The sequence below is a fragment of the Heterocephalus glaber genome, unplaced genomic scaffold (assembly GCF_053883595.1).
Source record: "Heterocephalus glaber isolate CG9 unplaced genomic scaffold, H.glaber_assembly_v1.0 deba00001577, whole genome shotgun sequence".
NCBI classification, from domain to species: Eukaryota; Metazoa; Chordata; class Mammalia; order Rodentia; family Bathyergidae; genus Heterocephalus; species Heterocephalus glaber.
This window is the reverse complement of record NW_028258358.1, coordinates 15,119,233-15,137,103: the sequence shown is the minus strand read 5'-3', so window position 1 is coordinate 15,137,103 and position 17,871 is coordinate 15,119,233. Positions and strand designations below refer to the sequence as shown.

General features: G+C 37.5%; 1 protein-coding gene across 1 annotated transcript in view; it reads right to left on the bottom strand.

Annotated features, from left to right (window-relative positions):
• Window positions 1–8,566, bottom strand: part of Ndfip2 (Nedd4 family interacting protein 2) — a 66,668-nt gene extending 58,102 nt beyond the window's left edge. Inside the window, exon 1 of the mRNA XM_004845209.4 lies at window positions 8,231–8,566. Within this exon, the coding sequence (XP_004845266.1) occupies window positions 8,231–8,551 (321 nt within the window). The 5' untranslated portion in view covers window positions 8,552–8,566. The remainder of the gene's footprint in view (window positions 1–8,230) is intronic.
• Between the last annotated feature and the right edge of the window lie 9,305 nt (window positions 8,567–17,871).

Genomic DNA, 17,871 nt, shown 5'->3' with positions numbered 1-17,871 from the left:
ATTATCACACCTACTACCTATCAACTGTAACTAGATTTTCATATTCCAAAAAATCTCAGCCTGACCATCACCCATCTGAAGTAGATGAGGGTTCCAGCCTATTCTACAGAAGCACCAATTTACTAAGGGGTCAAAATGATCCAAAGATAGACCATCAATTTCTTCCCTCCATGTAGTCCTCTCCCCAGCAAGAGATGGAGTTTATTCTCTCTTCCTGTGAATCAGAGGTGACCTTATAATTGCTTTAACCAATAAGAAACAGGGGAACTGATATTCTGAACTTTCAGCCCAGGCTTGAGGAACAGTGGCAGCTTCCTATTCCTTCTATGCTGTCAGAAGCCAAGACGGTATGTGAAAAAGACATACACAGAGAACCGAGGTGCTCCAGTCCAGCTGCACTCCCAGTGAGCAATCATCAACTGCCAGCCGAGTAAACTGAGCCATCCTGGAAGTTCCAACCAGGTAAACTCTAGAATATTACACATCACATAAAGCAGAAGATTCTGCTGATCACATTCAACCCATGGAGTCCTGAAAGATTAAAATCCATGGAGTTTTGGAGTAGTTTGTTACATAGCAATATAAACATGTTAGTGTGGTGGCACACACCTGTAATCCCAGGACTCGGGAGGCTGAGACAGGAGGACTGCCGAGAGTTCTAGGCCAGCCTGGGCTACACAGAGAGTTCAAGGCCAACCTGAACTATATAGCCAAATCCTGTCTCAAAAAAAAAAAAAATTAAAGCACCCAAGTCTGAATGGCAGCTCCATCACAGCTGACCTACTATTTAACTTCTCTGTGTACTTTCTTCTCACTTCCAAAATGAGAATAATGATATTGTGTACTTCACAGAGATGTTCTATAAATAGGGTTAAATGTGTTGTGAATTGTGCATATTACACCAACTCAATTTTAAACCAAAGAAAAAGAACAATGAATATTAAATTCTAAGTTAATGGTAAGCATGTGATTTGCAGGGAAGTACTGTGTAAAGCACTTAAGAGTTCTCAGCATATTTGTGACATAATACAAGTAATTATTGCTCTATTATTGCTATTTCATTATTGACAAAATTTATTATTTAATCAACCTGCTTTATTTTCTGCCCACCAACTACTATCTGAAATAATTCTTACTTATTTATCTGCTTTCCTTCCACCAAAGTAAGAGCCATGAGCCAAAACTTTCTTATTTACCAGCAGCTAAAATAGAACTTGGCAGGTAGAGACATTTTCTAAATTAGTATGTATTGAAGGAATAAATGAGCTTTTAGACCTTTGTTTCATAGTTAATCAATAATGCTATCTAAAAACTGCTCCCTTATAAAAATCAAGCTAATAAGGGACACTCAAACATAAGCTTATAAACTATTTTTATAGTATTTTCATGATATAATTTCACTGGACAGACTTGTTACTCCACATACCTTATACTATTATTAAAACAGGTATTGCTCAATTATGCTTAACAAAAGCTACCAGTTGATTTGGTATTCTTCAGGTGTGTTGAAGTAATTTGATCATTCATATGTTTTTTCTTCAATGACCTATACTCAGTCAAATCAATGACACATTCAAAGTTATCATACATGCACAGAGATAACAAGAGAAGCTTTCATCTGGGGTCCATTTAAAAAAATTCCCATGGCAACACAAAAGAAACATACACTGGACTTCAAACTACACACAAAAACTTCCTATAAACATATTTAAGTGTTGGTGTACAACTTGATAAACTATTCAGTACACAAAACATCTAAGTCTGAATTTTCTCAATTATATTTTTTTAAGTTTAAAAAATTTATTTAAAAGATGAAATAAAAATCAGATATTCACAGAACCCTGAAGTACCATTAAGGAAAAGCACTAGCCTAGACGATAGAAAGACACACAACACATAATTTAGAACATAACAAGTTCTCTAATATTGTGATTCTCAACTTTGCCTTTGCCTTGATACAGATGACAGATGCAAAAAACTCTCCCTACATCTCTCTTTTAATTACAGATTCAAAAAGGTTTTTACATCCAAGAGTAGGATTTTATGAGGCAAACAAAACAGACCAGTACATCAGTAAGAAAACATGTAAAGTAGTAGGAGAGAATATACTGTGGCTAACGAACTAATTAAGTAGGCATCAACAATCAGTGCATAAAAACTAAGAGGACAGAGTGCTGAGATATCACTGTACAGATACAGAAAGCCCATTCAAGGAACTCAGGTGCTAAAAACAGGAATATTCTAGATCTGGTCAGTAAGCTTTATCTGTACAGAATAACAGCACAGACCAAATGTGTTTGCCCAAAATTTCTATTTGAAGTTCCAATCCCCAAAGCAACTGTATTTGAAAATGGGGCCTTTGAGAGCTAATCAAGTTTAGATGAGCTCATGATGATGGGGTCCCCAGAATGGAACTGTCTCTGTAAGAAGAGGAAGAGAGCAGAATGTCCTCTTTCTCTGTCAAGCGAGGACACAAGAAAGAATCCTCCTGCAAGCCAAAAAAGAGCCCACACCAGGAAGCCAAATTAGCCAGACTCTTTATACTGAATTTCTGAACTTCCAAAATTGTAGGAAATAAATTCCTGTTGTTTAAGCCACTCGTCTATAGGACTTTTTTTATGGCAGCCCAAGCAGATTCAGACAGGCATAATAGTAAATATTTAAAGCTGTGTCAGCTCTACCTCAAATATTCAACTCTGCCACTGTAAATGTATGGGCATGGTTGTATTCCAATAAAACCTTATTTACAAACACAAGAGTTGGACTATAACTTGCTGATCATTGCGCTGTACCTTGAAAGTGGTTTGGAGTTACTGAGTACATAGGCATTTGCCAAAATTCTAAGATTTGTGCATATTACACCAAGTCAATTTTAAACCAAAGAAAAAGAACAATGAATATTAAACTCTAAGTTAATGGTAAGCATGTGATTTGCAGGGAAGTACTGTACACTGAGATCTATAATTTATTTTTAAAGTGTCAAAAAATAAGATGGACTGACAGATATACAAAAATACAAATATGGCAAACCTAGTAACTATAGACCCAATAACTTGTATGTGGTATTAAGAGTTAACTGGGGGCTAGGGATTTAGCTCAGTGGCGCTGCACCTGCCTCACAAGCCCAAGGTCCTGAGTTGGAGCTCCAGTACCACACACACACAAAAAAAAGAGTTAACTGTATATTCTTTCAATTTTTCTATATATTTGAAAGTTTTAATAGTAAATGTTGTTAAATGTTGGGGAATTCAATAAGAGGCTACTGACAGTGTTTGAGTAAAAAACTAAAAATCAAATTTACATTATACAAATACGGCTCATGCAATGCAAACAATACATTGAAGGGAAGGCAGATAATGAAAGAGGTAGAAAGTGGCTATTTTATGACATGTAAAGAAAGCATCAATATTTAAAGTAAACGGGGTAAGTACAAAAAAAGAGCTCATAAGGAGAAGAAAAGCCAAAGATGTCAAGAAAAGTAAAACAGGGCCAGGGATTTAGCTCAGTGGTCCTGCGCCTGCCTTGAAAGTGCAAAGTCCTGAGTTCGATCCCCAGTACGGGGCGGGGGAAGAGTATGGACAAATGTTTGCTGGGGATTTATTTAGCTCAGTGGCACTGCACCTGCCTTGTAAGCACAAGGTCATAAGTTCAATCCCCAGTACTGAAAAAAGAAAAAAAAATTGGGGCTAGGGATTTAGCTCAGTGGCACTATGCCTGCCTCGCAAGCGCAAGGTCCCGAGTTTGATCTGGTACAGTAAAAAAAAAGAAAGAAAAGTAGAAAGCTTCTTGTAATCAGGAACAAGAAACGAGTTTCAAGGAGAAAGTTAGTGTCAACATAACAGTTCAAGGAAGACAAATACAACTAGAAACCATGATTAACGTAAAAGAAGTGGGCTAATAACGTAAGGCAGAAAAGGTAGATAAATTCAAAGGAAACAAATGAAGATTATGAGAATCAGAATGATCTAAAAGAGAGGGTGATAACTAGAAAGTAACATAAAAGGCTGCAGTACTTTTTTAAAATGGAAAATGAAAGCAAAGGACTACACCTGAAATATCACCATACTGCATTATCTTATCCATAACATACACTACACAGTGAGATCTGTGGGTGGGCTGAATGTCCCCATTCTTGCTGAGTGTGTCATCTGCATAGCTTTCCATTTGCTGATACTGAACTATCCAGTGTATAAGATACACAAGACAACAAAGATCAAGACAACCACAGCAGGTACCTGCCCTCACAAAGACAGTTCAACCAGCCTGTTTGTTGTTTGCTACAATGTTTGCTGGTGGTAAAAAAACAAACAAACAAAAAAAAACTACAAGACAAAACAAAGCAGTGCTGCCCTCTTGGCTCTGAGTTCTTTGAGTTCCTCAGCTGTGACACATACGTACTCCTCCTGTCCCTCTTAACACCCATTATCCTGCTGGGAGTTGGCAGTAAAGAAAACCTTGTCAAATATGCTTTCATGTGGCTTGTTGTGCCATGAATAATACTACTTATCTCTGACTTTGGAGTCTCTTGTTTTCGGCCAGCAACCTTGAAACATTAACAGACCAATTTATTAATTTGTAAATACAGTACTTATCATGTGCCATCCTCTATGTTTTACATATACTACGTATTTAATTCTCATAATAATCCGAATGAGGAGGCACTAGTATGAGAAAATAGACTTCAGATGCAAAGTAATTAAGGCACTTCAAGAACTGCAAACAGCACAACCTAAATCTAAACTCAGATGACTTTAAAACCTGTTTTGTGCTGGGAGTGGTAGCACACACCTATAATTCCAGCATTTGGAAGACTAAAGCAGGAGGATCTCAAATTCCAGGCGAGCCTAAGCTACTACACAGCAAGTTAAAAGCCAACTTGGACTATGTAGCAAGACCTTGTCTCAAAGAAAACAAACCAAAAGCCTGTTTTGTTTTTATAGTGCTGGGGATCAAATCCAAGGCCTTGCACATGTCGACATACTAGAAGCACTCTAACCACTGAGGAGTACTCTCCCAGCCCCCAAACCTATTTTTAATCATTCACTGTCCAGCTTCCTTCTTATTTATCAAGGACAATTTTTAATTCTCCAGATACAAGAGCAAAGTAGTCATATCTTCACAGTATGACTACTACAAATAATGTTCCACAAAATAATTAATATCTTGGAAATATTGACATAATAAAAAAAATTTGTGGTAAAAAATAAGGAAGAGCTAGTGTAAAATCCAAACCATTGTCACTGCTACAGAATTTCTTACGGTTTTAATATGCTAGTATATGTCATAAATCTTCCAAAAACACCTTTTATCACCATTCTAAAATAATTTGGGAAACTGCTGTTAAAATGTATACTGGAAATTTAAATTGCACACAGAATACCTTTTTAATATTAGTATTCAGCTTGGTGCAGGCACATGACACTTTAAAACTGAGAACATTGAAGTTCGAATGTGGCTGAAGAGCTTGCAAACCAAGTTAACTACTTAATAGTTGGCAACATTGCTCTTTTCCTACCAGACAAAACTAAATTTCCCATAATGTGATGGAACTACATATCATGTCTAATATTTTACAAATTTAAAAGAATACCAACCAAGAAATTTTGTAGCTCTACATTGTTATTCACTGCTCTAGTTTACAAAATTAGGATCTTTTTCAAAGAAGAAACCTCAGAAAAAGCAGTTGCCAGATAAAGCTTGTTGGCTGGTTAATAGCAGTAAGTCATGCTGATGTCTCTGGGCATCACTGCTAACTTTCCAGTATGGAGAAATTAAATTGCAAAAAGTAATAAATTAACAAGGTATACTATTTCATCTGCAAGTACACCTGCGTCACCTTTTAACACTCAACAACCAAAGTCATTTATTGTTCCAGTTTATTAATCATTCCAGTTTAAAAAAAATAAAACTGAGCAAAAGGCAGTCATAGGGCCGGGGATTTAGCTCAGTGGTTCTGGCACCTGCCTCAAAAGCGCACGGTCCCAAATTCGATCCCCAGTACCCCCCCCCAAAAAGACAGTCATAAAACAGTTGACTTCATCATATAAGCCAGAGTTGCTGATTTTTATCTAGCTACAAAGTCTATTCAAAACTTAACTGCAGCTGCTTCTATAGCATATACCTAGGCATAGTAATTGATCAAGCCATTCTCAGCAATACCAAGTTATTCTGGATTGATGGAATTACTATGTAATTAGACACTACAGAAATTAAAATGCAAATTCTAACCATGTAACATTTCCTAATGCTTTGTATTACAATGAAAACAAACTGATATGGTACCTAAAAAGGAAGATTTTACATAATGATTGAATTTTAACCTCTGCTCTCAAGGAATGCCTCCACTCACTCAAAGTCCATACAGGGCATAGCTTTACTTGGAAAGGGGGAGGTGAGGCAATAAAATGTAGATACTGTTCACCAATTTGAAAGTAGTTGTAGAGAAAGAATGTTCCAAAACTGAAAGCAAATTTCAACATTTCTGCAGCAAGTATTTTTAAAAATAGTAAGTTGCAACTAGTTACATCCATTTAAAGCCAATATGACAATATAATAAAGGCACAACTACATCAGTTAAAAATGTTTTGAGTAGTGATTTGTGTCTGAAACACGGCTTATTCCAATAACCAAAAGCACTGAAAGAGAAAGAATTCATATCAGCTCCTGCCATTTGGAAAAACAAAGAACAGGAAATATTAGAAAAATGAAAAAGCACCACTACTAGTATTATTCCGCATTCATCTATTGATTTTATTTTTGCTAACATTTACAAAACACTGACAACTTGAAAAATACATTCCACATTGGCAGCAATATTTTCCAAGCTGTTCTGAAAATATTGATAAAACATTTAGAGCAATGATGGTAAACTTTTAGAGATGAGTGTCCAAACTTACAACCCAAAACCCATTTATTTATCGAGCAGTGTCAACACTGCAATGAAATCTGAATACTGAGGTTTTAGTTAAGAAAAACAACTCATATATTAACATTTTTTGTCTTAAAAAAATAAATAAATAACATGCGTGCCATAGGTTCACTACCAATTTAGAGGCTTTAAAGGATATAAACCAGATGACAATGGATGCATTATGAGCTCTTGGAAAAATGAAAAATCAGAAACCCTGGGATCTCCTTTTTCAGTTTTCTTCATATTTGTTAAAATGCACTTATTAACAGAAATTCTTGTTCACATTCTATGTTCAAAAATACATGAAAGGGGAAATCTGAGACTAACATATTTACATTTGTACAATTTTATGAACTCTAAACTGCACCATCAGCAGTATATGTTTTTCTCCTCTCCCTCAGTGAATAGGTTTAACTAAATTATTACCTGAAAGTTTACAGATCAACATGCTACCTAGATGTAAGAGAACAGTCAATTACACCAAGTCCATTTTAAAATAAGGCCTATAATAGGGATCTCCAACGACATCATCAGAATACACGACGGAAAAATACAGTAGAAAAATTGACAAAGAAAATACAGAACACCACATTTCACTCATTTAAACAGTTAAGAGGTTTATATGATTATGTTGTAAAACCTATTAAATAAAAACTAACTTTTCAAACAAGATCCAAGTTTTTTTCTAGTAAAATTCATCCCCCTCTTGCTGTGTGTACATATATGTATGTCTATGTATATATAGAATATATATATGTATATGGATGGGGAAAAATGCAATCACTTTTCATACTAACATAATTAAAAAGGACAAAAACGACAAGGGTAACTAGAGAAAAAGCAAGATCAGCACTACAGCTATGCTCTACAGTTCCAAAATTCCTAACCCATTTTCCCCAAATTCACTTCCCACCCTATGAAGTGCTCACGCCCGCCCCACCCAGCCTTCCACCCACCCCATCATGAGGGCAATTGCCTTCCTGACAGCTATGTAAGCTTGGCCCCATCTGCAGTAGAAAACCGACTGAAATGTCTCAAAAGTGACTGCGTCAGGAAATAAATGGTAAAGTGTGAAATAAAATACAAATAAGTTTTAAGGGGAGGGGAGGGTGTTTTCAATGGAGAGTACAGGGCTAGAAAGAGACCTGGGGCCAGAGGGCAGGGTGTTGATGGAGTCATGAGCAAAGGTCCACAGAAAAGGTGTAGGGAAGACACTGAGGCCGGAGGAGCTAAAATAATAATCACTAGCACGTCCTCTCCGGGAATAAGCTGAAGAAAGCGACCCTGGGGTCCCGGGAGACGCAGAAGGCCGAAACTCACCACCTGGTAGCGGCCAGTCCCCGGCTGGTGATGATCCATCCTGCCGGGCTCGGGATCCGGCTTCCGCGAGGGCAAGTCGCCTCGTCGCTCAGCAACCTCGGCCTCCCCGGTCGACGACGTCGTAGCCGCAGCGCCCCTTCCGCCTCGGTTTCTGCCGCCGCGGTGGCCCGACGGGGCCGCTTTACTTCCTGTGGCTCCTGCAGGCTCGGCGGAGACCTCCGCGTCACTCGCGGCTTGCGGGGGAGGTGCCGGGGCGCCGCGCGCATCACTGAGCATGCTCGGGACAGCCGCGCATGCTCGCTGGCTCCATCGGGGTTCCATCAGTGCCGCGGGCTCGGAGGGTGGCGCCGGTAGGGAGGAGATGGAAAAGTAAACCAGGTGCTGGAGAGCTGTGTAGGTTGCCAGCCTGTCGGGAGTGGGCGGTGGCAAAAGGAGGAGGGGAAAAAAAAAATCCCCATCCTTGATAGGTTTTTTCTATGTGCACTGGTTTCGCGCAGGGACGAGCGAGTGAGCAATCACGTTGCACAGAGACGGCTATCGAAGAGGGGACGAATTCTAGACACCTAGACCAAGTCGCAGTTTTACCCCCACTCCAGAAGTGCTTATGCAAAATCATTACTCAGATACAGGGTTTTGGGTTTGTTTTGGATTATTTTTAGAGCCACTTCGGGTACACAGAAAAATTGAGAAGGTACAGAGACGCCGCACGTTCCCTCTGCTCCCGCACTGGCGTGTACCCCCTGACGGTGCGTTACCGACAGTCCCCACTGGAGTGGGAACATCTGTTACAACCGAGGGACCCTCCCTGACGCACCAACCTCACGCAAGGTCCATAGTTTGCATCAGGGTTCATTCTTGATGTCGTACATTTTAAGGGTTTGGGCAAATTAATAGTAACTAGCGACCATTAGAGTATCAAACAGTATTTTCACTTCCTCACTGCCTTAAAAAAATCCTGTGTGGGATAATTTTGTTAAATCTTTTTTCCCCTTTTCTTGGTAAAAATCCAACAGATTTTTCAGACTGTCTCCTATGTCTTTCACGGAGAGGCCTTTAGAGTTGCAGGATGCAGGAAGGACAGAAGAAAATAATGTGGTTTTTTTATAAAATGGAGTACTACTCAGCCATAAAAAATGAGAAATTAGAGACATTTATAGCTAAGTGGATGCACATTGAGGCAATACTCTTAAGTGAAATAAATAGGACACAGATGTGTAAATACCGAATAGTTTCTCTGGTGTGAGAAACTGAAAGTGTAAATAATGACTAAATGTATAACAGGTCATGTGAAATAGGAAGAAAAGGGGCAAAGGGGAAGGAAGTGGGAGGGCTAAGGGAAAGGATAGAAGGGAATGGGATTAATATGAGAAATGGAAAAATAGGAACAAAATTTTTGTAAATAGGGAGGACTGGAGGGGTTGAAGGGAGGGCTGGGCAAGGTTGAAAAACAAGAACCAAGAGAGATTATGTAAAGGTGCAAATTTCCAATGATGAATGTCATTATATTGTATACCTAAAATGTACCAATTATTAGAATGAATAATCGATAATGTAAAATAGGAATAAAAGGTCCAAAGGGGTAGGGGTAGTGGGAAGCACAGGGGAAAGGAAAGAAGGGAAAGGAAAAAATGATGAGAAATGGAAAAAATGGAAATAAAGTCTTTGTAAATAGGGAAGGGTGGAGGGCATGAAGGGAGGGCTAGGAATGGGGAAAAAATAAGAACCAAGATGCATTATGTAAAGGTACAATTCCCAATGAGAAATGTAATTGTGTTGTATACCTACAATGTACCAATAAAAGAATTTAATACAAAAAAAAAATAATGAAATGAGGCCGAGGCTAAGACCATTTTATAGTAATACTCAAAAATGTCTTAAGCGTTGAACAGGAGTCACTTTGGTGAAACATTGTGATGCTTTCTCATTGTCTGGCTAACCGTACATGATCTTTTGTGCATACATCTCTCACACAAGGCACACAGCATGTTTCTGTAGCAAGTAAGGGTATGATGGGCAGCAAAAAGTACTTTTTAACCCAAAGACCTGTTTTTTGTACCCTGACTACTATGATCTCACAAGATCTGACCGAGCTATCATTTTTAAGAAAGCCAAACCCCTTTTCACTAAATAATCTTACAGTGACCATGCACAGCCCCCTCACACTTGCCACCAAGGGAAGGAGAGGAATCTGGAGCTTCTGGCACACGCCTGTAATCCCAGCACTCGGGTGGCTGAGGCAGGAGGATCGCTGTGAGTTTGAGGCCAGCCTGGGCTACATAGTGAGTTCAGGGTCAGCCTGAACTACAAAAGGAGACTCTGCCTCAAAAAACCAAAAAAAAAAAAAAAAAAATGTACAAAAGAAAAAAGATCTCATTGAGAATCATTGACTAAAATTTTAAACCTTCTGATAAGTGTCATTTGTTTTATTTTTCAAAGCATTAATCAGTTCTTCCTGTTTTTGCCATCTTGACACATCTAGTACTAGGGAGCGCTGATGCTGTTGGGCTAACAGTAAGGCAATGGTGACCTCACACTTAAATTACCTTAAAGAGGGCCAGGAATTTAGCTCAGTGATTTTGCAGCCTGCTGCGCAAGCGCAATGACCCGAGTTCAATCCCCAGTACCAAAAAAAAAAGAAAGAAAGAAAGAAAAAGTAAATTACATTAAACCTGCTTTCTTGTGATCCAACAATAATATATTTTAGACTCTAAGACAGTAAATATTTAATCTTTTTGGTATTACTGGAATAAGTACTCAGCCTCTCAATAGCACCTCCAAATGGAATTGCCTCTTAAGTGATCAAAGCAACAACCAGTGTTAGCAAAATAAAATGAGATTCCTAAGTCACTTAGGGTCTATAAAGTTGATTTACAGTTAAATTTTACATGTGCTTGTAATTTTATCAGCCACTTATAAGTTCATTTTTTTTCTCAGACTACTTCTCAAAAAAGAGGAGGGAAAATTCCCTGACCAGGTCTAGTGGTACACACCCATAGTCCAGGGACTTAGGAGGCTGAGGCAGGAGAATCACCACAAGTTGGAGATCAACCTGGACTAAATAGTGAGTTCCAGGCGAGCCTGAGCTACATAGTGAGACCCTGTTTCAAAAAACAAAACAAAAAAGAAAAAAAGAAGCCATTTTTACAACCAGCACAGTACTGAGAACATAATGTTGGAAAACAGGCCTGACCAATGGTAGACATCCTGAAACCTCTTAATGTAAGAAAAATTTATGTTCTCTGAACATTTTGCTACTTTTGCTGAGCAGGTGATAAAACTCAACAGGAAAGCATATTTTCAATTAGTAGGAGTGAAAAAGAGGAGACAGAGAAGTAGAACAGTAATTTACAAGTATTTCTTAATCCAGGCACTATTCAGGTGTTATTTCATCTTCACCACAGCTCTGTGATACAGTCATGATTGTAATCCCTGCTTATGGTTGAGGAAGCTATCACACAGAGGCTCTGGAGCTTTTCCAATGCCAAATTACTAGTATGCAACAGGCACCGATGCCTCCACTATATTAGGCACTACGCTGTAATAAGCCCTCAAAAAAAAAAAAAAAGACTAAAGAAAAGAAAAGGAACATTGTCTCTTTCCTCTTCCTGGCCACCTAATTCCCACCTTCTGCATCCATGTGAGATAATAGTGATCATCATCCCCCAAAGAGCCATTCTGGGCTTCTTTTGAAGATCGCAACCCTACCTTGTAACCTGTGAAGGACCATCATAAGCACAGGCACTGAATCGTCCCCTTAGGAGCAACTCCTTTGGGAGGAAATGGAACTAACAATGTTCTCTGCCACTTTAGAGCCCTTTAACACTACCCAATAATATTTTTAATCCTTGACCTTTTGATATGTGTTTTAATCCTTGATCTTTGATATGTGTTAAATAGTTGTGTTAAACATAACTGTCACTTTATGTGGTTGACTTCTCCCATCCAGAATAAACCTCTATATCTACATTGTTAGCATGTTCTCATGTGGACATAAAGTATCTACAGCTTTCACACTAAAGAACAACTTCTGAAGTTCTGTAGAGTGATGGTTAAAAGTCACAGGGAGTTGTTTTTGTGGGACATACTTCCCACTGGGAACTACTCCCATCCTCCCCGAAGCAGAGCTGTTCCCTCCAAAGGTAAAACAATGTATCGTCATCCACCACCTTCTCTCTCCTCACCAGGCACCTTGAGCTGCCTCCACACGCACAAGGATTCTGTGTCAAGATTCTCCCAGAGGGACATCCGCACAGATCTAAACCACGGGGAGGGCTTGCTCTAAATTTTCTATGTCTTCACTGAGTTTTAGTTTTTTTCACTTCTACAGTGTAAACCAGATCGTAAAAATTAAATGTAACAATGTGTGATTTATGTATATTTACCTAGCAAAAGCCTGAAAAGAATTTGCCTTCTCTACCTGAACATCTTTATGGCTAATTAAAATTTACTAACCATCATTTTCTGAACATTAAATTCTAAAATAATTTGTGAAATTGTAAGAAACTTGCTTTTCATTTTAATGAATGAAAATTAGCACACTTTTTACTCTGAAGTTTTATCTTTATCACCATGTGTATGGGTTTTTAAACAGTTACAGTCTTGAACCCCAATTTAGCTTTACATGATGTTCCTGGAATTGAACTGGTTCTGAGATTCTTGTCATCTGTTCAGCTCTACAATTTTAGAGAGGAAACCTAAAATGAATAATTAGACAACCAGATATCTCCTTCCCTATCCTCTCTTTATTCTCCTCCAATACATCAGAACAATCTAAAATACAACTAGTTTTTCAGCAGTCCGAATTCAACTAAACAGAATCAGCAGAAGATATATATTAAGAAATGTATTGTGATGAGTCGGCTTATACAACTGTGAGGGCCGGGCAGGCAAGTCTAAAAGCCATAGCTCAAGCCACTGTCATTTTAGGGCAGGAGCTGAAGCTTCTGGCACAGGCAGAATTTCTTCTTTAGGGAAACCTCAGCTCTGTGCATAAGTACATTTAATTGATCGAGTCAGGCCTACTCACATCAAAGTGGATAATCTTTAAAGTCAACTCATTTTGGATTTCAATCATATAAACTACCATCACGGCAAAACCTAGAATTGTTTTTGATTGAATAGTTGGGCAATAACCTAGCCACAGTGACACAGAGAACTGATATCACATGTTTATTTAAACACTATAAGCAAAAATTGTCTCTATATAATAAAGATAAAGGATAAATGGAAAAGCAGGAAGAAACAGGAGAATGGGAGAAAGTACCAGAAAGTTAGACATTAAAATACAAGTAATTTTTCTATACTTAAGTATTTCCTGTCAGTTTCATCAGATATAGAAGGAAGAATCATCAGGCAATAGGCAATAATCAGAAAAGGTCTGAATTCTGATAATGAGCTACTTTATATCAGTCTTAACAAATTTAGCAGTTTTCCTTCTTTCTTTCCTTCTTTCTTTCTTTCTTTTTTTTTTTTTGCTCCTGGACAATAAGTGTAACCAAATCAACAGTTGCTTTTCCTTAGGGATTTCATATTTGAAATTGTATAGCTCATAAGTTATGAAAATGTCCTTCACTTTACATTGAGTATAGAAATCTGTTCTTTGACCATATTAAAGCAGGGCTTTATATGATGTTGTCTCTTTTTTTTTTTTTTTTCCACTATCATCATAGAAAAACAGGATTGATCCTGACAGGTCTCCCTTGACTAACTAAGGTGTGATCCTGGTATGAAAAGGCAAAATTTTGTGTGTGTATATCTGTGTGTAAAGTGTAACTGGGTGTAATCAGTGAGAAAAATGTCTCCTGTATGACAAGATTTTCTTAACATGTCAGCGAGCATTTGTTCTCCTTCCCTAAACAGAAACTAGGCCTCATTTGTTAAACACAGTGTGATGTCAGTTGACTGCTTCACCATTAACAACATAATACAACATCAACAGTAAGGTCACCATATAATAAGGCCACCTTGTTTCAGTACTGAGGAGAATGGCATTTAATATCTGAAGAACAAGAACATGATAATCAGATGGAATGACTTATGAAATGCTGCCTGTCCAGAACTAAAAAGAAATTCATACCTGTTTCCTGACCTTAATATTCAAATAGGGAAAGGCCTAGGGGCCAGACAATCCAAACTAAGGAAAGGTAATGAGAAAAAAGAAGTTCTTTTTATATCTGACAGTTATATCCCAAGATAAATAACATACTTATATTGCACTCCACGTCACATGTCCATAGTATGTAGTTTTCATGAGATATCTATAAATTCTGCTAGTTAAGAATGATCACTGAAAAATCTGGCATAATTTTCCCAATAAAGATGAAGATATCAAGCTAACATCTTCTTTCTCCATATACTGACTTTTAAAAACATAAATGTTACAAAACATGCACATACAAATATAGCACAAATAGTAGAAAAATCAAACTTTTGTTTGTTTGTTTGTTTGTTTGTTTGAGTCAGGTGATTTGGCTAACTATAGTCCCTGGAAACTTCCTTGTCTAAAAAGTAGAGAAATACATGTTTTTATAGAGCCATAAAATTTTAGTGTTTGTGTACTTACCATAAAACTTTGAGATTGCTCATACCAACAACTTCTTTTGCGGGGGGGGGGGGGGGGGTAACAACTTCATTTTGAAGACATAGAAACTGAGGCTCAGATATCTGTGGTATCTATTATGTTCAATTGTGGTAACTTGTAAACAATCCAGAATACTCTGCTTACTCTTCCCACCTCATCCAACTACAGACATCTCTCTAAAACAGTACAAATTTCAAAATGTAGAACTTCAATACATCATAAATTTAACTTGTCAAAAATTCTTTTGGAAATCCAGAAACAGTGGCACACACCTGTAATCCCAACCATGTGGGAGAATGAGGCAGAAAGAAACCAAGTGTCCAGCCAGTCTGGGAAACTTAAGGAGACTTTGTCTCAAAATGAAAATATTAAATAAGGCTGGAGGTGTGGCCCAGTGGTGCAGTACCCCTGGGTTTAATTCCCAGTACTGCAAAAGAAATAAAAATTTGGAAGAACAATGACAAGCCAATGTATTGCCACCAAAAAGGATAAATTCCAAGGCAGTTATGAGTCCTTTCAGGAACTGCTACTTTGGAACAAGTAAAACATCTACATTTTAAAGTACAATAAAATATGTTCCCCACAAATGTAGTCTTTGGAAATGCAGTAGATACCAGATATTAGCTGTGTGCATCAAAGTTTAAAATCTGAACAATCCCAGCCATATATACATTTCCATTCATATGTTTAGTATGTAAGACCACCTAAGCAAATTAAGTGAATGAGCTTCTACCTATCTTAGCCCAGCCTCCACTTCTTGACTGTGGGACTTTACCACGATTCCTGAACCAGCACAGCTTCACTGTCCAACAGAGAGGCCCCTGGCCACATACAACTATTTACATACAATTTAAATAATATTAAAAATGCATTTCCTGGACGGGGACTTAGCTCAGTGGTTCCACCGCCTACCCCACAAGCACAAGGACCCGAATTCGATCCCCAGTACAAAAAAAATGCATTTCCTTAGTCACCCTGGCCACATGTCAAGTGTGGAATATCCCAAGTGTCTATTAGTTACAGTATGGAACGCTGCAGATTTAGAACACGGGCATCATCACAGAAAGCTCCATTAGACTCCATTGCTCAAGCAAACATTCTTTTAGTATTCACCTTAAATTACCCTTCTTTCTTTACTTCTTAAATTATCCAAATAATTTTGTAACAGCCTTTGCCCCAACTCTATCATCTTCTAGCAGTGTGTCCCCTGAGTAAGTAACTTAATCTCCTGGGCCAGTTTTACTAAGTGATTCATATGTATTGTCTCGCTATATTTTCACAATAAACATGGAGTAAGCACTATTGTTTCTACAACGCATGTAAGAATAGGTTTACGAGATATTTTTTTCACTCTAACCACTTTTTATTTTGACATACTCACGAGAAGAAAGTATACAATTCATTAAGTATACAACTTGGTGATTTCTCACGAACTGAATAAAACCATACAACCAGCATTAAGAAATAGACTGTTTCCAGAACCCTCAAAGACTCATGTGCTTACTTCCTGTCTCTACCTACATACAAAGCATAACCATTATTTTGACTTGTTATGCTATAAAGTAATTTGGATTGCTCTTTAATTTTATGTAAGTGGGAAGTACTGTATGTACCCTTTTAAGATAATTATTTTGTTTAATTATACATTTGTAAGATTTATTCAAATTGTTGAGTGTGCTTATGGTTTGTTCATTTTCATTGCTGTATAGCATTCTATTTTGTGACTACTCAATTTATTTACTAGTTTTATTGAATAAATATGGCTGATGAGCATTTGGATTTTTTTAGTTTGGGGTTGATGTTTGTTTCTTGAGTCTGCCATAGCAAAGTACTGTACCACAAACTAGCCAGGCCAGTGGCACAGTTCTGTAATCCTAACACTTGGAAGGCTGAGGCAGGAGGATCTATAATGAGCTAGGGCACTATTAAAGCTTTTGTGGGTGACTTTTTATCATAATAATACACATAACAAAATTTACCATTTTAAGCATTTTAAGTGTACATTTCAGTGGCATTAAATATATTCACATTGTTTTGAGATCATCACTATCATCCATCTCCAGAACTTTTTCATCATTCCCAAACTAAAACCCTACTCTTTAAATCCCAAGTCCACATTCTCCTCTCCTCCTAGCCCTTGGCAACCACCTTTCTGCTTTCTGTCTGTATGATTTTGAATTCAAGGAGCTTCATATAAATAGGGTCATAAATTTTTGTTCACTTAGCATAAAATTCTCAAAATTTGTCCATGTTGCAATGTGCCAAAATTATATTCCTTTTTGCTTGTAGCATGTCATAATTTCATTCCATGTTGTATGTCAGGATTATTTATTTGGCTAGCAATTTTTTTATTGTATGTTAAATTTCTTTTATCCAGTCATCATGGCTAGACATTAACTTGTTTCCACCTAGGTTATTTTATTTAATCTTCACAACTGCTGCTCCTGGAAAAAATTGAATTTTAAAGCTAGCTCTTTCACTTAAATAGCAGCTGACCTTGGCCAAATTGAATATTCTCTTTGTACTTTAATTTCCCCATTAAAAATGGAAATGACAATACCTACTTCACTGGACTAGAGTAAAGTTTTAATAAGATAACAAAATATCTAGCATAGAGCCTGCCATTTAGTCGGTATCTAGCAAATGGAAGCTAGAAATGATTTGCATTTACAGCACACAATTTAAAAGTCTTTTCCATATATCTTAGGAGATATCTAGACTAATGCATGCAATATGCTTTTGCTTTATGAAAAGTCATCCTAGCTCAAATACATGGGGCATATCCCAAAGATATTTTTGCCTGTGAACTACTAAAATCAGTTCAGGTAAACAGTAATCATTTGGGGAACATATACTCTTTCTTCTACCCACAATCCATTCACCAACCTCAGGTTAAAATTTCAATTTCAAAAAGTTGGATTTGGAATGAGGATTTAGGAATATCAATGATATGTCTTTTTGGAGAAACATGTCTCAGTTTATCTGACAAATAACATAATATTTAAGGACTATATACTTGATAACATTATAAATAAAAATATCATCAGACTCACCTAAAACT